General features: G+C 45.0%; 1 protein-coding gene across 1 annotated transcript in view; it reads right to left on the bottom strand.

Annotated features, from left to right (window-relative positions):
- The window catches only part of galnt17 (polypeptide N-acetylgalactosaminyltransferase 17), a 553,078-nt gene that overhangs the window by 42,159 nt on the left and 488,881 nt on the right, over positions 1–22,038 (bottom strand). Inside the window, exon 7 of the mRNA XM_085964471.1 lies at positions 8,205–8,390. Coding sequence (XP_085820597.1) covers positions 8,205–8,390 — 186 coding nt within the window. The remainder of the gene's footprint in view (positions 1–8,204; positions 8,391–22,038) is intronic.

The raw sequence follows: 22,038 nt of genomic DNA on the forward strand, positions 1-22,038 counted from the left end.
CCGAGATCGAGAAAGATGCGGGGTCCCGGACCCACCGAGGTTGGAAAAATCTAGCCCCTTGTGTGCAATCATATGGTAATTGTCTTCTGTATAAAGTCTAATGCTTTGCACAGACCAGTGTTACCTTTCCTAGGTCAGTAGCTGATGTATTATTGCTAGCATTTGTTACCTCACATTTTTCTGTATTAAACTGGTACACACCCATAGGGACATCGGAAATACCGGTTTCAGGCATGCCAAGCGCATGCGCTGAAAACCAACATTTCCAATCTGTCAAGAATGCTCTTGACAGATCGGACGCCTGCCCTACAGAAGGGCCTCTGTGGGCGGAGAGTTCCGCTTTCTGGAGAACCTCCACCCGCAGAAAACCCTTAGAAATTTTATGCCTGGTAAAAGGAGGCGTAAGGCCTGCTTTTACCAGCATAAGAGTTGAAAAAAAGTAAAATAAATAAATTATTTCACTCATTTATCATTTAAAAATAATCTTTAAAAAGTTACGTTTATTTTTAGCCCTGTAAAAAACTTTAATTATTTTTTTCAAAAAATTAAATTTTTGTTTAAAATATTTAATTTATTGTAATTTCAACTCATTTTAAAAATGTGTTTAAAAAAAAAAATGTATTTAATGTTTTACAATGTTTTTGGGGTGATCTCCATTCATATATTTGACAGGTCTATCTGTCAAGTGTATGAAGAGAGATTCCCTTCTCCTATTGGCTCCCCATGGCCCACGTGATTCCAGGGACGCTTGCGATCCGCATGCGCCACTGGGATACGTGGGCCCTGCGCACTTGGAGTTGGAGAGGCCCAGGAACGGAAGTATACGCACCTCGGGAGCCCTCCGCACGCAGGAAGCCTCCGATCGGAAAATACGGGCCGTTATGTCTTTCTACAGGTCTCCTGCATTCTTTTTAGCAGTTTGCTGCACTTTATCTATACCATTGGTCTTCCCCCCTCCCGCCCGGGACCTAACCACTGGCCTTGGAAATGAGAGAGCTGCCTCTGGAGGTGTGTCAGGCATTTACAGCTCGTCCAACGTATTCAAATGAGGCCTGAGGCCTAATTAAGATATCTTGAAAGCACCTATTCATCCAGGCTGATGTTCAATTAAATCGAGCTGACAAGAAAATGAGCTGAGAAAAGTTAGGTCCTCATCAATGGAGGAATAACTTCAGAAAACCCATCAGAGTTGAAGTGCCGACAGCTGTGCCAGCAGGCGTGACTCGCACATTATACTTCCTGGCACAGCTTTTGGCACAACTTCAACAAGGAAATAGGTTCCTACAGACTCGGGGCTTGTACTGAGATGACAAGGATTGATTTATGTGGTGTTCTGCAAACTCCAGATGTTAGACTGGCAGGAGACTTATTAATCCACTGTCAGACCACTATCTTTGTTGGGTACCAGTAGAGCTGATGCGTTGGAGCCACTATGTATTCAGCAGTTGTATCCTAAAATTTTTTGCACAACATTTATATGGCTTCATCCATACATTTAGTAAAACAATCCAAAGCTGTTTTTATATTGGGCACTTGTGCTGCCGGCACCAGAACTGTGGGCCTTGCCCACTTGTTAACAACCCCAAAGTAAACCTGTAGGATTCACAAGGGCTGGAAAGACTTTAAAAAAAAAACTGTCAACCTGGGGGCTGTCACTGGCTGCGCCAGACCTGTTCATCAGGAGTACTAATGTGATGATGCAGCAATGTAAATACAGCTTTAGTTTCGCAAGGCAATTAGAAAGTCTAATTATTCATGCATTCATAATGCCTGCTTGGCCTATCAGAGTTGCATGGTGGCACAGTGTACTGCAGCTCCAACACAGTATTGCATTGAACTTTAGGATGAGGGCTTATGGCTGCAATTCTGCATATGATTTGACAGTCTTATCCAAGCCATTATGGGAACGTGCCAAGCAGAGGGCAAGCACTTCCTCTCACAGGAGAAGATAAATACATCAGTGGGGAAGACACCCTGGGCTATGTTCGTACAGTCCTGATGACATTGCCAGGTGACATGCCGTCCTCACAGCTTGACAACAGGAAACCAAAAGAAGGGAAAGGGAGAAAAAAAGTAATAAACAGAAAAGGAAGCAATTTCATAAAAAGAGAAATCCTATTTATGACACACACATACTTCACCTTTTGCAGTTTGTGACCATTCCAGATAATTCATCTATAACATATTGGATTTCTTGACACTTCCTATTCTCAGACTTACGTCCTGTGTTATGATTTTGTCACACCTGTGTGACAGTAACACTTTGAGTAAAATCTGATTGTCCTGGCCAATATTTATCCCTCAACATCACCAAAACCTTGCTATCTGTGGGACCTTGCTGTGCGCAAATTGGCTGCCATGTTTCCTACATTATAACAGTGACTACACGTCAAAAGTATTTCATTAGCGGTAAAGTGCTTTGGGAAGTCGTGAGGCAGTGGAAGGCGTTATAGTAATGCAAGTCTTTCTTTTATATTACTTTTCATGGGTATTTATGTAATGGGTATCACCTGCTTATTTACTCCAAATGACCACTAGATGCTGCTGGTGCTGTCTTCAGTAGATGCCCCGAGTCTGTCTGAATCTGTTTTCTCACTGCGAGAAGTTCCAAGTTGAAGATATTTTCTATACACGCCCTGATTTATAATTCATTAAAAATTGAATCAAGCAATCACAGTTGATAGTTGCTCTTCTGCATTTCAAAATCAACTATTTGATCTCTCTGAGCTCTTTTTTCTGCTTCGCCCTCTCTCTTTTTCTTCTCTTCTGCTTCTCTGCCTAACTATTCTTTTTGCTACTCTCACCGCCTTTTCCTCTCAGGTGGTGTGTGGCAGAAAGGAGCCACTAAGGGTGCAGGGTACATTTTCTGATGAGGATTGCAACAGCGCCTCTCCTAGCCTCTTCCCTCATCACTCATATGCTTCTCTCACCCCCATGCTTCCAATTCCCTTGCTCTTCCTACCATCCCCAAACTCCCATTGCTCCCCTTATTCACTCACATCAGCACTCCCCCAAAATCTTCCCCTTTGAACTACCTGCACAATCCTTGTAAAATAACAACAGAAAATGCTGGAAATACTCAGCAGGCCAGGCAGCATCCATGGAGAGAGAAACAGAGTTAACGTTTCAGGTCTGGGACCCTTCATCAGAACTTTAACTCTGTTTCTCTCTCCACGGATGCTGCCTGGCCTGCTGAGTATTTCCAGCATTTTCTGTTGTTATTTCAGATTTCCAGCATCCGCAGTATTTTGCTATTATATTAGTGCACAATCCTTGTTCTTTGCTCCACTGTCTCTTATCGCATCCTTAACCCTTCATCCATTCCCCCCCTATTCCCACTCTTCCCCCCTAACCCCTCACCCAGGACAGGTGGCAAGAAGCTGGAGGCCTCCTTACCCTCTTCCCCTACCCTTCCAAACCACTCCTCCTGATTCCCTTTGTTTTCAAATTTCAATGTACTAATTTTCTTTTTAAAAACTCAAATTAAGAGGAAGAAAGAAACTCTGACTGTCTTTCTCTCTCTCTCTCTCTCCCTCTCCCTCTGTCCCTCTCTGTCTGTCTGTGCCTCTCTGGGAGTATTTTTACCTTCCATTGAATTCAATAGAAAGTAAAATCGTGTGGAATGTAAAACAGGCAGCCCATTCGATCCCGTCAGTTTCCTGCTGAGCGAGATAGGTTAACATTACCCTCTCTGTCTCTTTCTCTATCTCACAGGTGTCAGTAATTTGAATGTCTACATTTTTGATCAAATACAGGTAATAATTAGTTACTTTCTATTTGTTGCTAATTTCAACTTGTAGTATATGCCTAAATTTCTGGAACATGCTTCCTCTGTGATGCTTATTGAAAGCCTCATGAGTGAGCTGAACCCCATATTCCATCCTCTAGTTCTGCCAAACTCTGAGTTTTCCATTCACAGTTCTGTCAAATCCCAGCACCCCGCACCCCACATCCCTGTAACGCTGGGACCCCTACCCCAGTAGTGGCAAATCACAGGACTATCTCCCAATGCTACCAAAGGATAGGACTCCCCAAATGCTGCTAGATCTCATTCCCTCTTCCTTCATTATCTCTAAACATAACGAGCACAACTTTCTGAGGGCCTGCACCACTGAGCAAGCGGCTTATCAGAAAATCGCAGGCAAAAACCAATGGCACCTAATGTGTGTGAGGCCTTGACAATGGAGCAAAGCCTCAGAAACCTTTGCACCAACTGCCTTTCTCTGAAGTGCTACATCTTGGTGACCAGTTTGCTGTCTATCCTCAGCTTCAAAAAAAAGATAAGGGATAGCAATTGCATAGATAGGTAACAGATTTTATATATAAAAACTAAAGACCTCTCATTTACGAATATGAGACTAATCAAGGCCATTGATTAATTTTCACAAGATAATCAACAGTTGTGGAATTCAGTCTTAAAAATCCCAATAAAAATCCCAGAATTCTACGTAATAAAATCACAATTTGACTTATTTAGCCACCGTACATCAGTGGCCCTTGCATGACAGCACAGCCTTGTGTTATGAAACAGTGCATCCCTCAACTCGCCATGGTCAACACCCCGAGAGATCTGCTTGTTGTCAAGAAATGTTCGTGTGATCAATTGAATGTGGGTGACTACTGCATGAAGTCTTCAAACTATTATTGAAATGCCTTCGTATAGACAACTTCTCAATCAGTTGTCCATCTCTCACCAATAGATTTATTGGTTACGGTGAGGTGGGTAGGGGAGAATCTGTCTATGGCCCAGCCAACAAAAAGCTCCCTGAAAGACTAGTCAACTTTAATGTTAACATGTGGTTAAGTAATGGATGAGTTCAATATTAGTAAGGCAAGGACTGATTTCATTGTGTGAAAAGCTGGAGGCAGGATTTGAGAATCACTAGCAGCAGCAATATAGAAAATTAAACAATTTAACAAATGTTGCCACAAAATATATTTAAACTGCTAACTTAGGAACATAGGAACAGAAGTAGGCCATTCAGCCGCTCGAGCTTGCGCCGCCATTCAATTAAAGAAGGGAGAGAGAAAACAGGGAACTACAGGCCAGTTAGCCTGATATCAGTTGTCGGGAAAATGCTGGAATCCATTATTAAGGAAGTGGTAACAGGGCACTTAGAAAATCATAACATGGTTTTATGAAAGGGAAATAGTGTTTAACAAATTTATTCAAGTTTTCTGAGGAGGTAACTAGCAGGGTAGATAAAGGGGAACCAGTAGATGTAGTACATTTGGATTTCCAAAAGGCATTCCATAAGGTGCCACATAAAATGTTGCCGCACAAGATAAGGTCACATGGGGTTGGGGAGTAATATATTAGCATGGATAGATGACTGGTTAACGGACAGAAAACAGAGAGTAGGGATAAATGGGTCAATTTCTGGTTAAGAACATAAGAACATAAGAAATAGGAGCAGGAGTAGGCCATTTGGTCCTTCCAGCCTGCTCCGCCATTTAATAAGATCATGGCTGATCTTCTACCTCAACTCTACCTTCCTGCTCTATTCCCATGTCCCTTGATTCCCTTAATATCCAAAAATCTATCGATCTCTATCTTGAATATACTCAACGACTGAGCCTCCATAGCCCTATGGGGTAGAGAATTCCAAAGATTCACCACCCTCTGAGTGAAGAAATTTCTCCTCGTCTCAGTCCTAACTGGCCGACCCCTTATTCTGAGACTGTGACCCCTGGTTCTAGACTCCCCAGCCAGGAGCAACATCTTACCTGCATCTACCCTGTCAAGCCCTGTAAGAATTTTGTATGTTTCAATGAGATCACCTCTCATTCTTCTAAACTCTGGAGAATATAGGCCTAGTCTACTCAATCTCTCCTCATAGGACAATCCCCCAGCCCAGGAACCAGTCTGGTGAACCTTCGTTGCACTCCCTCTATGGCAAGTATATCCTTCCTTAGGTAAGGAGACCAAAACTGTACACAATACTCCAGGTTGGCAGGTTGTAACTAGTGGGGTGCTGCAAGGATCAGTGCTTGGGCCTCAGCTATTTACAATCTATATTAATGACTTAGATGAAGAAACCAAGTGTAATGTATCCAAGTCTGCTGACGATACAAAGCTAGGTGGGAAAGTAAGCTGTGAGGGGGACACAAAGAGCCTGCAAAGGGATATAGACAGGTTAAGTGAGTGGGCAGTAAGGTGGCAGATGGAGTATAATGTGGGGAAATGTGAGGTTATTCACTTTGGTAGGAAGAATAGAAAAACAAAATATTTTTTGAATGGTGAAAAACTATTAAATGTTGGTGTCCTCGTACAGGAAGCACGGAGAGTTAACATGCAGGTACATTAGGAAGGCAAATGGCATGTTGGCATTTATTGCAAGGGTTGGAGTATAAGAGTAAGGAAGTCTTGTTACATTTGTACAGGGCTTTGGTGAAACCACACCTGGAGTACTGTGCACAGGTTTTGGTCTCCTTCCCTAAGGAAGGATATACTTGCCTTAGAGGCAATGCAACGAAGGTTCACTAGATTGATTCCTGGGATGAGAGAGTTGTCTTATGAGGAGAGATTGAGTAGATTGGGCTTATACTCTCTGGAGTTTAGAAGAATGAGAGGTGATCTCATTGAAACATTTAAGATTCTGAGGGGGATTGACAGGGTAGATGCTGAGAGGTTGTTTCCCAAGGCTAGTGAGTCTAGAACTAGGGGGCATAGTCTCAGGATAAGGGGTCGACCATTTAAGACTGAGATGAGGAGGAATTTCTTCACTTAAGAGGGTTGTGAATCTTTGGAATTCTCTACTCCAAACGGCTGTGGATACAGAATCGTTCAGTATATTCAAGGCTGAGATATAGATTTTTGGATTCTAGGGGAATCAAAGGATATGGAGATCGGGTGGGAAAGTGGAGTTGAGGTCGATGATCAGCCACAATCTTATTGAATGGCGGAGCAGGCTCAAGGGGCCGTATGGCCAACTCCTGCTCCTAATTCTTATGTTCTTATAAATCATGGCTGATCTGTAGCTGAACTCCATTTACTCATGTTTGCTCCATATCTCTGATACCCTTACCTAATAAAAATCTATCTCAGTCTTGAAAATTCCCATTGACCCAACATCTACAGCTTTTTGGGGGAAGAGAGTTCCAGATTTTCCTTATCTTTTGAGTGAAAAAGTGCTTCCTGATTTAATTCCTATATGGCCTCGCTCTAATTTTAAGATGATGCCCCCTTGTTCTGAATACCCCAACCAGAGGATATAACTTCTCTGTATCCACCCTATCGAATCCAAAATATCCTTTTGAGGTTCAGTGCCCAAAACTGAAAACAGTTCTCCAGATGGGGTCTGAGTAAGGTTCTATACACCTGAAACATTACTTCCACCCCTTTGAGTTCCAATCCCCTCAAAATTAAGGTCAACATTCCATTCATTTTTTTGGATTACTTTTTGTACCTGTGCACTAGCTTTTAGTGATTTGTGTACATGGACACCTAAATCCCTTTGCTCCTCCACAGCTCCTGGTCTCTCACCATTAAAAAATATTCTGATTTGTCTTTCTCGGATCCAAAATGGATGACCTTACACTTCCCTACATTGAGTTCCATCTGCCATAGTTTTGCTCACTCACCTAGTCCGTATATGCTCCTTTGCAACTTCCTGCTCCCATCTACACAACTTACTGTGCCTCCTAACTTATATACAACTCTCTATTCCTTCATCCAAGTCATGAATATTTATGGTGAAAAGCTGAGGCCCCAGTACAAATCCCTGGGAGCACCACTTGTCACATCCCCTGCACTTCTTCAAATAGTGCCAGGGGATCCTTTATGTCCGCTGAGCGGGCAGATGGGAGCTCAGTTTAACATACGTCACACAATAGCTCTTTTAGTTTATTAATATATTTGCCGAGACTAATTCATGGCTGCATGTCTGCATCTAATAAAAACTGCTTGAAATTTTCCAATGTGCACATCCTTTAAAAATCATTAATACATATGAACTCTGTCTCCGGTGAAATTAAATCCTTACACTGTACTTCAAAGAAAGGAACAATTCAGTGTCAGAGTTTTGATCCTTTGCAACGACTTCCCTCTTGTGATTTGTGGTCAGAATCCTTTAGTATGTTGCAGCCTTTCAAAATACACCCAAAGTCAACCATAACCCAATGTTATGGTGTGAGTTACCTTAAGTAACTCACACTTAGCTTTGTAACTATTCCTGCATCCTGTTTTATAAGTGTCTACTTACATCCATGGGGATATTCCATGCAATATAAACATGGGATTTGTAATCATCCATCCATACTTCAGCCACCCGGAGTGAATTTCTCTTTGTGTAGAACCCAATGTCATTGTTGTACGGTTTTTTCATGCGTTCTATGTGAGCCACCCTAGAGCAAGGGAGCACCTCCATACTTCCACCACACAGCCAGACCTAAAATATTAAATGAGGAAAAAGGAGGTGAGTCAGAAATACATAATAATTTCTTCTAGTTATTATAAGCATTTTATGGACAGGAATCATTTAGTCTATTTTATAAATGTTCTTAAGTTGGACATTGTCTAACATAAATTGGATCATTTCAAATTATGTAGATAAGCTCAGATGCTGTCAAATTAGAACCATCCTGACGCTAATGTCCAGACAATGGGGGGACTTTTAACTCCCCCACCCCCGGGCAGGAATAGAGCAGGTGAGCAGTTAAAATGGAGTGGTTCCATTTCCCACTGACCTCTGATTTTACCGCCGCTGGTTTTGGCAGCAAATGAGGCGTCCGCTGGACTCAGGTGGGAGTTTCCTGCATAAATGCAAATCGGGGTCCTATGTAGTTCGTACCCAGATGATATTTTGACTGGGGCTTGAGTTGGGAAGCTCCCGTGCCAAGTTCAAGCAGGTCAGAAGGATGAAGAGTGAAAAAGGTGAGTGAAAAAAGTTCCTTCATGGGACCAGGAGGGGCAGAAGTGCTTTTCCAGACCCAATGAGGAAAGTAGCAGCCTCCTCTGCCCCAGACTCTCCCTTTCACTCCCACAAGATCCTTTCTGAAACCCTCACCCTGCCCCAGTGGGCAGCCAAGGGCCACCTCATCTTCGCCTGCCTGCAGCCGCTCTACGCCCTCTTCCTGCCCCTAAAGGGCAGAGAGTGGACCGGTGGCATTTAAGTGAGGGCCGGGAGTTAAAATACCCTGTGCCTGGAACTTAGGCCAATGAGTACGAAGCACTCACCCAACTCCTGTCAAACCAAAACCCGCTCCGGGTTAAAATCACCCCAAAGTGTGAGAGCTGTTTTCTGATAACATCAGTTCTGCTTTGTGGAATATAAAGAAAAAACTGTAACGGTTAGTGACAGCTTAGAGTGAGCATCATATATTTTCTGAGGAGAATTAATTCTGTCCATTTTCTCCAGAGTTCTCCCTTGTACTCTTTGGACCGACTCCAACTGTTTTACACCAAATTACCACTCAGGCACTGTTCCAAGGGGCTGTTCAGTGCACTTTAGGAACATCACGAGGAGCATTTTAGGCCAGTTTAAAGGATTACATTATTATTTTTCACAACATTTCAAAACTTGGCTGCATGGTACCAGTGTGTGGGTATCTACTGAACTCAGTCTGTGGCGAGAAGAGACAATTGTTTCAATTGAGTGGATCACTACTGACTTTGGCACTTAAGTGAAAACACTAGTTGCTAAACATTAAAAAACATTGCTAACACCCACTGAAATTCTCATCATGATGCACTTCATTCACAAGTCTTATCAGCATCAGCTGTACACTGTTGATCTATTTACTATCACAATAGGTACTGGGTTTTAGCTTTCTTACCATTCTGCTTTACAACTGGAAAATAACTCTCCTATAACATATCCATTCCTTCATGGCTGCTGGGTCAAAATTCTGGAGTCCCCTATCTAACAGCACCATCATCTCAAGGATTATAGCAGTTCAAAGAGAAGGTCCATCACCAGCTGTTCAGGACAACTGGGGATGGGCAATACATGAAGCCCTGCCTACATTCCAAAATTAAGTTAGAAGAGAACTGAATGGTTTGCATGACCTTTCATGTAGTCCAGGAACAAGACTTGTGTTTTCTCTGCAGCTTGCCAAACAAGGCCATGATATTCCACCACTGGGCAGAGGTAGACATTGAAGAGCACTGATGATGCTAATGGTGACCGGCTTTCTTGCCAACTTCCAATCTTCTTCTAGCAATTTTTCTAGCAACTTCACCATTTGCTTGCTCCAACATAAGTCAGATTACTGAACCAAGGAGGTGAATGATTGCAACTGCAGAGATGAGTATCACAGATGGCGAATTAGCTACCCAATGGAGGGTGGCATGATCAGCGGAAAAGAGTGAATATCACCACCTTTGGTGACTCACACCAGGTTGTGGGTGAAGTTGAGAAACAGAATGAAGCCAAGCATGGCTCCCTGAATTATGGGTAGTGGAAAAATTCTGTTGCAGGCAGAGGATGCTCTTTTGAGAAAGAGAGACAGAGTAGAGGGAGGTTTATTCTGCATTGTGCCCGCTATACCTAATCCGGGAGTATTGGATACTGACACTGAATGCTCAAAGTGGAAAAGCATTCTATTCCCCCTACAGACAAATACCACCCCAATAAGCCCAAAAATTCACAAATGAATAACAATATAACATGCTTGCCAAATTAACATGAATGTCGTCAGAGATTGAAATATCTTAAAACAGTTATATAGAGCCATTCATATCATCAGGACCCCCTTCACAATGAATTACTATTTGAAGTGTAGTTACTGCTGTTTTGTAGGTAAACATGACAGTCAGCTTGAGTACAGCAAGGGCTCTCAAACAGTAATGAGATGAATAACCTGTTAATTTGTTGTTGGTTGAGGGATGAATGTTGGCCAGGACATTGGGAGAACTCCCCCTTCTTCAAAAAATTGCCGAGGGATCATGTTCTGGACCGATGGACATTATGTGACATTCTGGACATTTTTACATGCAATAGCACCCTCTGGTGGCGGTTATTGTGTTAACAGTTTGTATGCTGGAAAGGTCAGCTGATCTTTCTTCCTGTGTGAGGTCATTTGACCTTTGTTCCTTTCTTCCTGTGAGAGGTCATTTGACCTTCCTGCCTTTCTTCCTGTTGACCCCAGGAAGCAGTTTGCCAGGAAGAACCTGACTTGAGTAATGGAGAATCTGCCATGAGAGGTTCCATTTACAATCCAACATAATCTGATTTCATATTGTAAGAGCCATAAAAGCTTAAGGAAATACTTTAAAATAGTGGCTAAATGGCATAATACAGTTAATTTACCTGACCGACTTATTGTATTAAGAAACCCCCTATTTTCTTGCTCCAGTAGTATAGTCCGACACCCCCTTCATTCTTGCCACAATGGAACAGTCCCTAAGCCACACATGGGTGCAGCTATTTTACAGTTTAAACTGCACGTGGTGAAAGAGGCAGAAGCTGTGAGGTTTGGAGCAGTACAGTTTTTGACCGTGTTCGTTTATACGTGTTTGCTTTGTAATTCCGTTTGTTAAGTGTTATAGTAAACAGTTTAAAAGACAAAGCTACGTTTGGGAACGTTTTATTTCGACACGCGTCTACTCGTTGTTAAAGGCCCCACAGCTCAGTGGCCTGCCTGTTTGGAAACTAAGAAGCGCCACTACACATATGTTAGGCCAAGCGCAATATCTGTGAGTATCTTTGGTTCTTAGCATAATAGCAATGTTGTCAGAGTAATATTTTGATAATACTATGTTTATAAAAGGTTAATATTTAATAGTTACAGAAGTTAGTTCAAATGTTAGTTAGTTATAGAATTAGTCCATTCTACTGTTGTAAATATGTTTATATCTTATGTAATATCGAATGTATAGTACTCAGTTTATGTACAAAACATACTTTGTCTTTGTTTACAGTTTCACAAATTTGTTCAAGTAAAAGCTTCAAAACAGCAACCGGCTTCAGAAGAATTATTTTTGAATGAGTGTTTAACTTGCTGGATAACTAGATAGGAGCACATCTAGCACGGCCAGTACAGTGAAAAGATAGCAATACGGCTAGCTGTGAAGAGCGGAGCAGGAGGAGCCCAGAGTAAGCCTTAACCTCGTAGAGCACATCTACCTCACATCAACATGTCAGAAGATAATAACGAAAATGCTTTGCAGCAAGTAGAATACCTTAAACAGGCAGACGAAACTGTGGAACGTGACAATCGGTCTATAAGCACCGGTTACTACAGATCGCAAGTGGGTTCACGGTCATCGGGTGGTTCTAGAGTATGCATAGCCATCGCCAAAGCACGGGCTAAACTAGTAGCAGCTCAAGCCAGAGCTGCGCATACGGACAGTGAAATAGAAATAAAAGTAGAACAGGCCCGACTCCAAGCTGAATCCCAAGCAGAACAGGCCCGTCTCCAAGCTGAATCACAAGCCGAACAGGCCCGATCCCAAGCCGAACAGGCCCGACTCCAAGCTGACCTGGCCAGTCACCAAGTGGAACGCCAGGCTGAACAGGCCCATCTCCAAGCCACATTAGAGGCTCTGCAGCAACAAAAAGAGATAGATGCTGCATTAGCCGAGACACAAGTATTCGAGGCAATTTTGGAGGGAGCTGATCCCGAGACAGCTTACAAACCTTTAATTCCCGTTCCGTGGCAGAGTCCACAACAGCGCACCATAGATTACATGAGCGACCATGCCGACATACAGTTTACAGGAGAAAGGGATGGGGGCCCGCACATCTCTACAGACGCAAACACTTCGTATAACATGCCACAAGTTGCCAACCAACGTCAAAGCAGACGGCGTGCCTCAAGCCGCAGAGTCTCCGCCAGCAGAATGGAAGACACGGTGCAAAGGAATAGGACGCCGAATAGAGAAAGTCAGAGGCAAATCCCCTCTCGGTCCCTTGAGACCCCCAACAGAGCCCCCAGCCAAGGCAACCCTGGCACAGGTCCCAGCACCTACGACCTCGCCAAATACCTTGCACGCACCCAGCTGGTGACTTCGGGGTTAATCAAGTTTGATGACAGGCCGGAGAATTATCGGGCTTGGAAGTCCTGCTTCCACGACGCCATATCGGGCTTAGACCTGTCGGCAGGAGAAGAGCTCGGCCTCCTTATCAAATGGCTCGGCCCAGAGTCCGCCGGACAGGCCTGCAGGATAAAAGCGGCCAATGTGGGGCAGCTGCCAGAGGGGTTGAAGAAGGCTTGGGTGAGGCTGGAAGAAAGCTATGGCTCGCCCGAAGCCATTGAAAGGGCTCTCTTTGACAGGTTGGAGAACTTTCCGAGGTTGACGAGTAAGGAACCCCAGAAGCTCCGCGACCTTGGAGATCTGCTGTCGGAACTCGAAGCCGCAAAGCAGGATGGCTACCTACCCGGTCTATCGTACTTAGACACTTCCAGAGGGGTAAGTCCCATCATTGAGAAGCTTCCATTTAACCTGCAGGAGAAGTGGATAACGTTTGGATCAAAGTTCAAGCTAAAGCACAACGTGGCGTTCCCACCATTCTCGGCGTTCGTTAAATTCATCCGTAAAGAAGCCAAAGCCAGGAACGACCCCAGCTTCAACTTCTTCTCCTCCCACCCAGCACTTGCCAGAAGAGACAAGTTCGACAGACATGGAAGGACACCAATATCTGTCCACAGAATGCAAGTGTCCTCAACTGAGCACACAAAGATTCAGAAGAAACCTGAGGATATGAGCAAACAATGCCCTATCCACAACAAGCCCCATCCTTTAAAGAAGTGCAGAGGCTTCAGGGAGATGTCCCTGGAAGATCGGAAACAATATCTTAAAGAGAACTCTATATGTTTCAGGAGCCATCTCGCCAAGAACTGCAAGGTGGATGCAAAATGCACTGAATGTGAAAGTGATCGGCACGTTTCAGCACTACACCCAGGCCCAGCTCCTTGGAAGTCAGAGACGCCTCCTCCCGCATCAGAGCACGGCGGGGAGAGAGAGGGAGCTGCTGGTATGGAGATTACATCAAGGTGCACCGAGGTGTGTGGAGAAGGAGTGAGCGCAAGAGCGTGCTCCAAGATATGCCTCGTTGATGTGTACCCTGCAGGATGTCACCAGGAATCTGAAAAGATGTATGCCATACTAGATGAACAAAGTAATCGTTCTCTAGCAAGATCTGAGTTCTTCAACATCTTCAAGGTCAAAGGAAGTCCGTCGCCTTACACGCTGAAGACGTGTGCTGGACTTTCAGAAACAGCCGTCAGGAGGGCCTGCGGTTACGTTGTTGAGTCAGTCGACAGGAAGATTAGTCTCCCCCTTCCTACACTCATCGAATGTAATCAAGTCCCCGACAACCGTTCTGAGATACCCACTCCGAATGCAGCTCGTCATCACCATCATCTGAGACGCATTGCAGACGAGATCCCACCTCTTGACCCAGATGCAAGCATACTTCTGTTGTTGGGAAGAGACATCCTGAGGGTACATAAGATAAGGGAGCAGATCAACGGTCCACATGCCGCCCCTTTCGCCCAAAGGCTAGACCTCGGCTGGGTCGTTGTTGGAGATGTGTGCCTCAAGGGCGCTCACAAGCCATCTCAGGTGAGCACACTCAAGACTTCCATCTTGGAGAATGGTCGTCCAAGCTACCTTACCCCATGCAGTAGTCAGATCCGAGTGACAGAGAAGTTCAGTCATACGGCTCAGCCTCAGAAAACCCCAGCGCTGATCTCCGCAGACAGCACACAGATGATGCTCACTGGAGAGAACCCGGGTCAGTCAGTCTTCTGTCGCACCGCCAACGACCACAAACTTGCTCCATCGATCGACGACATGAGGTTCCTCCAGATTATGGACAATGAGGTCTCTCATGACAGCTCTAACAGCTGGGTTGCACCCTTACCCTTCCGGAACCCCAGACGACGGCTGCCGAACAACAGGGGTTATGCCTATAATCGTCTTAACTCACTCCGTCGCACACTAGAGAAGAAGCCAGAGATGAAAGCACACTTCCTAGAATTTGTCAAGAAAATGCTTGTCAACGATCATGCAGAGATAGCTCCTCCACTCCAGGAAGGCCAAGAGTGTTGGTACCTCCTTTCCTTCAGAGTCTATCACCCCAAAAAGCTGGAACAGATCCGCGTGGTGTTTGACTCCAGTGCACCATATCAGGGCGTCTCTCTCAACGATGTACTCCTCACAGGGCCTGATCTTAACAACAGCCTCTTGGGAGTGCTCATGAGATTCAGGGAAGAGCCCGTTGCCATCACTGCCGATAGCCAGCACATGTTTCATTGCTTCGTGGTGAGAGAAGACCACAGAGACTTCCTCCGCTTCCTGTGGTATCGGGACAATGACCCTAATAGAGACATTGTGGACTACAGAATGCGTGTCCATGTCTTTGGGAATAGCCCATCCCCTGCTGTCGCCATATACGGACTAAGGAGGGCTGCCAAGGAAGAAGACGGCGACTTTGGCAGTGATGTGAGAAGGTTCATCGAACGAGAGTTCTATGTTGACGACGCACTGAAGTCATTCCCGACCGAAGCAGAGGCCATCAGTACCCTCGGACGAGCCCAGGAACTACTTGCACTATCCAACATCAGGCTGCATAAGATAGCCTCTAACAGACCAGCAGTGATGGAGGCATTCCCCCCTGAAGATCGTGCTAAGGACGTCAAGGACCTAGACCTCTTCACTGATGACCTCCCCCTACAGCATAGCCTAGGGGTGTCGTGGAACATAGCAACAGACACGTTCACGTTCCAAGTCCTAGACGCCAAGAAACCCTTCACACGTAGAGGAGTGCTCGCTACAGTCAACAGCCTATACGACCCTCTCGGCTTCTTAGCCCCTGTCACCATACAAGGCAGGCTGCTCCTCAGGGAACTCTCCACACGCGCTGAAGAGTGAGATTCACCTCTCCCTGAAGAGATGGAAGCAGAGTGGGACAGATGGAGAGACTCACTCCAAGACTTACAGGAGATCCGAATACCTCGCTGCTATTCATCTTTCTCTCCCTTAAATGCCCAATTCAAAGAGCTTTGTGTCTTTGCAGACGCATCCACTAAGGCCATTGCAAGTGTGGCTTATCTAAAGGTCACCACTCAAGAAGGACAAAGCAAAATCGGCTTCGTTTTTGATAGAGGCAAGTTGGCGCCCCAGCCAGACCTCACCATACCCAGATTGGAACTGTGCATAGCAGAACGCAACCTACCCCCTCACAGCAGTCTACGGAAGCTGCATCCTATCATCGAAACCGATGGACTGTCTCCGAGGTGGTTCTTCTTTTGTCGCCAGAGGACTCCAGTGACAAGTAGAGTTCGGACTATGTGGAGTCGTTAATGACCCCAGACGGGGAGTGTTCTGGACCGATGGACATTATGTGACATTCTGGACATTTTTACATGCAATAGCACCCTCTGGTGGCAGTTATTGTGTTAATAGTTTGTATGCTGGAAAGGTCAGCTGATCTTTCTTCCTGTGTGAGGTCATTTGACCTTTGTTCCTTTCTTCCTGTGAGAGGTCATTTGCCCTTCCTACCTTTCTTCCTGTTGACCCCAGGAAGCAGTTTGCCAGGAAGAACCTGACTTGAGTAATGGAGAATCTGCCATGAGAGGTTCCATTTACAATCCAACGTAATCTGATTTCATATGTTAGGCCAAGCGCAATATCTGTGAGTATCTTTGGTTCTTAGCATAATAGCAATGTTGTCAGAGTAATATTTTGATAATACTATGTTTATAAAAGGTTAATATTTAATAGTTACAGAAGTTAGTTCAAATGTTAGTTAGTTATACAATTAGTCCATTCTACTGTTGTAAATATGTTTATATCTTATGTAATATCGAATGTATAGTACTCAGTTTATGTACAAAACATACTTTGTCTTTGTTTACAGTTTCACAAATTTGTTCAAGTAAAAGCTTCAAAACAGCAACCGGCTTCAGAAGAATTATTTTTGAATGAGTGTTTAACTTGCTGGATAACTAGATAGGAGCACGTCTAGCACGGCCAGTACAGATCATCTATGTGCACCTGAGTTTCCAGTCAGGGCTCAATGTAGTGTCGCAATCCAAAAGATGGCCCCTCCAACACTGCAGTACTCCACTGTAGTGTCAGCCTACAACACGTGATCAAATCTAGAGTGAAGCTAGAACCCACAAGCTTCTGACTCAAGCAAGAATTCTTGTCTAAACTTGAGTGGATATCTAGGACTGTGACTGAGAGTTCTCCAAGTCAGCTCCAATATATTTTACAATTAGGAATAGGAGGGAGAATCTCAGCTCCTGAAGCAGTGAAACCAAAGATGACTTTTAAAGGAATTCACTTTAATAGCAACATATTTACAGAATTTTAAACATATCTTCAAAATATCTGGATAGGATAAAATAAGCAGAATAAACACAGCCTGTGGGAAACAGAGGAATTAATTGAAATTGTTACAGAGCAGTATTAATTATTCTATTGGGTTATAGATTCACTCATGACAGCAGTAGGCACTGATTCTGCTTTATGAAACCAGAGCACAGGAGTCAATATTGCCACAGCTTTCTGATGTTCATGTCTATCCAAAGTTTCCTTTTCCAGATCACACAGCTGACAGTCATATTCATGACTCAATGGCAAAATTAAAATGAATTCCTCCTCCCTTTATGGCCCCTTTATTGGCCCTTACCACCGAGCTTCTTTCTTAGGTGTTGACAGCAGGACACGGTCATCCTTGGTCTTCTCCGTGGGCTCTGTCACTTTAATCAGCACGATTGGCAGACAAACAACTTCAGCGACAGACAACCTGACATTTTATGCTAAATATTTCAACATTCCGGAGTGGTTGGAGCAAAACTGCCAGTTCAGGCTCTCGGATTTCCTTCAAGATGAAGCTTATCACCTTGTTAATGGAATCCAAACTTGACTTATTAAAAAAAAAATTGGAGCCAACCCAACTTCCCACTATTGATTTCAACAACAATTCTTGCGTTTTGTGCCTTTTCCTAATTTGATGTACTTGGGTCAGCCTAAATTGCACTTAAATAAACTAAATATCGAATTCCACTTGAATCATTCCCATCAGATAATGAGCTTTGCGGAGAACTTAATCCACAACCTCACAGCAGCCACTTTAGTAACAAGAGCTTTCATTAAGAGCCGGTGAAATGGTTCAAAGAGGAGTGCTCAAAAGTAAGACTCAAAGCAGAGTTCTGTACAGTGTTCTTAAAAGACATGGCCTGGTTTTTCCAGTGCATTATCCTGTTTGAGGACCTGAAGTGCCTGTGATAGTGTGAGAATGAGAACTTGAATGGGCAGCTTCCCATTTGGATAGTCAATGGTATAGCTTTCTAACAGAGCTTATCACCAATGTAATCGGTGTACCTGACACTGTGTTTATCTAACCTCTGCCAGAAAGTGTTTCAGTGAGATGTAAAAGGATACATGGGTGTTCTTGCTCTTTTCGTCTCAAAACCAGAGTGGGGGAAGGGCAATTTTCATCTCACTACCACCCTGATTTTTGGTGTGGTAGTGGGACAAATTATTTCTTTTTTAAATCTACTGCTGAAATTGCGCCTGAGGCCCACTTGACTCGATCTTCAAGCAGATCACAAAATGGGCAGTCAGTGCGGAGCCTTATCTGAATTGGGGTCTGTAGTGTATGAACCTTTAAGAGAGAACTACTTTTACAGCCTCCGTCTAGTTATTGGAAAACATCATACTTTAAGAATCACGGATTCAACAGTGGCGACGAGGTCGATTCGAATCTACCTGCAACTCTGCATTTCATTTCAAGGATTCGCTCCGGGAGGACGGTGCAAGAAAGTCGAGGCCAGAAGCATGGGCGTCGACCACGAGCAACCGCCCAGTCATCCGGCAGAGAGTGAACATCGCAGGGGAGGCTGTTGAGAGCTGGGCTTGGTTCTCCAGCCACGACGATCCAGCAACAGACTGGCAACAGGTACAGCGCAGACCCTTCCCGGACAGCGGCGGCAGGAGCCGACCGACGGCACAGAAAAGGTAGAGCAGCGTCGATGGGGTAAGAGAGAGGGTGAAGTGCACAGGGCGCAGCCGGGAGTTGAAAACCGAGTGGCGTTGACGGAAAACAAAAAGAGAGAGAGAGTAAAGCAGCAGCCGGGTTCAGGACCGAGCGGCGGCAACGAGAGAGGCGCACAGGAGAACGCGCAGAGCACAGCCAGGGCTCAAGGGCTGAACAGCGTCCGCGGGGGAAGAAAGGAAGCGCGGGAGATGCCATTGAGAAGAAGGGAGAGCGCGGGAGACGCCATTTTAGAAGCCGCAGCGGAGAAGAAGGGCGAGCGCGGGAAGAAAGGAAAGCGCGGGAGGCTCCATTTTGTGCCAGCGGAGAAGAAGGGAGAGCACGGGAGACGCCATTTTAGACAGTTTAATCACACCAGGGATGCCGAAGAGTGGCAGTATCACTGCGTTTGACAATGAAGTCAAAGATTGGGCGACATATGTGGAACGCATTGAGGTGTACTGCAAGGCGAATGAAGTGCCAGATGCTAGGAAAGCACTGGTTTTGTTGAATTCCATGGGTGCAAAAACTTATGGCTTACTGTGAAACCTAATAACCCCAGAGAAGCCAGTGGATAAGAATTTCGAAAGCATAGTGGAAATCCTACAGGACCACTTAAACCCCACACCGCTGCTGATAGCAGAAAGATTTAAGTTCCACAAAAGGAACCAGCATAAAGACGAAAGTAATGCTGAGTACTTAACGGAACTGCGCAAGCTATCGAAACACTGCCAGTTTGGATTGGGACGAGCAGATATGTTAAAGGACAAGTTTGTGTGTGGGCTTCAAAGTGAAGGAACCCAGAAATGGCTTCTATCAGAAAAGGATCTTACGCTGGACAAGGCTTTCGGCATGGCAGTATCACACGAAGCAGCCGCACGGGGCGCTGCAGAGATACAACAGAGACCACAAGAATATGGCACCAATGAAATGTCATATGGAGCAGGGAAGTGTTATCGCTGCGGCAGAACAACACATGACCAGAAGGATTGTTGGTTCAAGGACCAAGTGTGCAGACAGTGTGGAAAAGCAGGACACATAGCAAGAGTCTGCAGGTCTGGGAAGAAAACCAACAGCAAGAAATCTCCACAGGAGAAGTACAAAAAGGTACATAAGGTGATGGACAGTAGTTCAGACGAACAGAAAAGTGATACAGGCTCCGGAAGCAAGGAGCTGGGTTGTCTGAAACTACATAAGGTAATCAAAATGGAGGATCACCAGACTATCTGGGTTACACTCAAGATAGACGGAGTCCAAGTGAAAATGGAATTGGGGACAGGATCAGCCCTAACAGTCATAAACCAAAGGGACTACAAGCAGCTATTTTCACATATACCCTTGAAAGCTACAGAGATTGTCTTGAAGACGTACACGGGGCAAAAAGTCTACCCCAAAGGAAAAATAAGGGTGAACGTGATATACAAAGGCCAGGAAATACCCAAAATGGACCTATATGTATTGCCAGATGGAGGACCGCCACTACTAGGACGTGAATGGATCCGGAAGATACAATTAGATTGGCATTCCATACAGGCACTGAAGGTTGAGGCCAAAAAGGATGACGACGTCACACCTGGACGACTGTCAAAAATGCTAACTGACGCACAAGATGTGTTCCAGGAGGGACTCGGAACACTAAAAGGCATAACAGCGATGATTAAAATAGAGGAAAATGCAAGCCCAAAGTTTTTTAAGGCCAGACCGGTGCCTTATGCGATCCGACCAGCCGTCGAAGCAGAGCTGGAAGGGTTGGAACGTTCAGGAGTATTGTCCAAAGTAGATTGGAGCGAGTGGGCTACACCCATCGTTCCTGTAATGAAGAGGTCGTTGAGTAATATGCTTGGGGAACCAAAGAAGGTCCGCATCTGTGGGGATTTTAAGGTGACAGTGAACCCAGTCCTTCACACGGTACAATATCCACTTCCACGGATTGAGGATATTTTCACCTCGCTATCTGGAGGTAAGCGCTTCACCAAAATTGATCTGGCCCAGGCGTACCTGCAAATGGAGGTAGAAGAAGCCTCGAAACAATACCTCACGATCAACACTCATAAAGGTCTCTACCAATACAACCAGCTGGTGTTCGGGGTAGCATCGGCTCCGGCTATTTGGCAAAGAGCAATGGATCAAGTCCTGCAAGGGATTCCAGGGACCCAGTGTTATTTGGACGACATCCTGGTCACGGGCGAAAATGACAGTGATCACCTCGCCAACGTGGAGAAGGTGCTCACTAGATAGATTAAAGGAATATGGGCTACGAGCTAATCGCCACAAGTGTGAGTTTTTCCAGAAGCAGATCTCGTATTGTGGCCACGTTATTGATGAAGAGGGGTTACATAAGTCCCCTGAAAAGATTGAGGCAGTAGTCAAGGCTCCAGCACCGGAAAATGTGTCACAACTGAGGTCGTTCCTCGGGCTGGTGAACTACTACCATAAGTTCTTACCAAATTTGTCTACAGTATTACACCCACTGAACTGCAAATGGGGGTACCATGGAAGTGGAATGACGAATGTAAACGAGCTTTCCAGAAGTGCAAAGAATTGATCACATCAAAAGAGGTGTTGGCCCATTTCAACCCAGCACTACCAATTTGGTTGGCATGTGATGCATCACCCTATGGTATTGGAGCGGTGCTGTCGCACAAATTCCCAGACGGGTTGGAGAGGCCAGTAGCCTTTGCGTCTCGGTCACTAACCTCAGCCGAGCGCAACTACGCCCAGATCGACAGGGAGGCCCTCAGCCTAGTATGGGGAGTAAAAAAATTCAACGACTATCTGCATGGGCAGAAGTTCACCTTGCTGACTGACCACCAACCACTTGTCTCCATCTTTAATCCAAAGAAGGGCGTTCCGGTGATGACTGCACAACGGCTACAAAGATGGTCCCTTTTTCTAGGGGTGAACCAATATGAAATAGAGTATAAGGGCACGAAACAGCATGGAAACGCTGATGGGCTATCACGCCTGCCACTGCCTACTGTGGAGGAAGCACCAGCAGTGGACCCTATCGAAATATTTTATTCGTCGATAATTGAACGATTGCCAGTAACTAACGCAGATATAGAGAAGGAGACCCGCAATGATCCGACACTGTCTCGGGTATATG

Source organism: Somniosus microcephalus, chromosome 22 (genome assembly GCF_052327205.1).
Source record: "Somniosus microcephalus isolate GS21.2 chromosome 22, FLI_Smic_1.0, whole genome shotgun sequence".
Taxonomy (NCBI): Eukaryota; Metazoa; Chordata; class Chondrichthyes; order Squaliformes; family Somniosidae; genus Somniosus; species Somniosus microcephalus.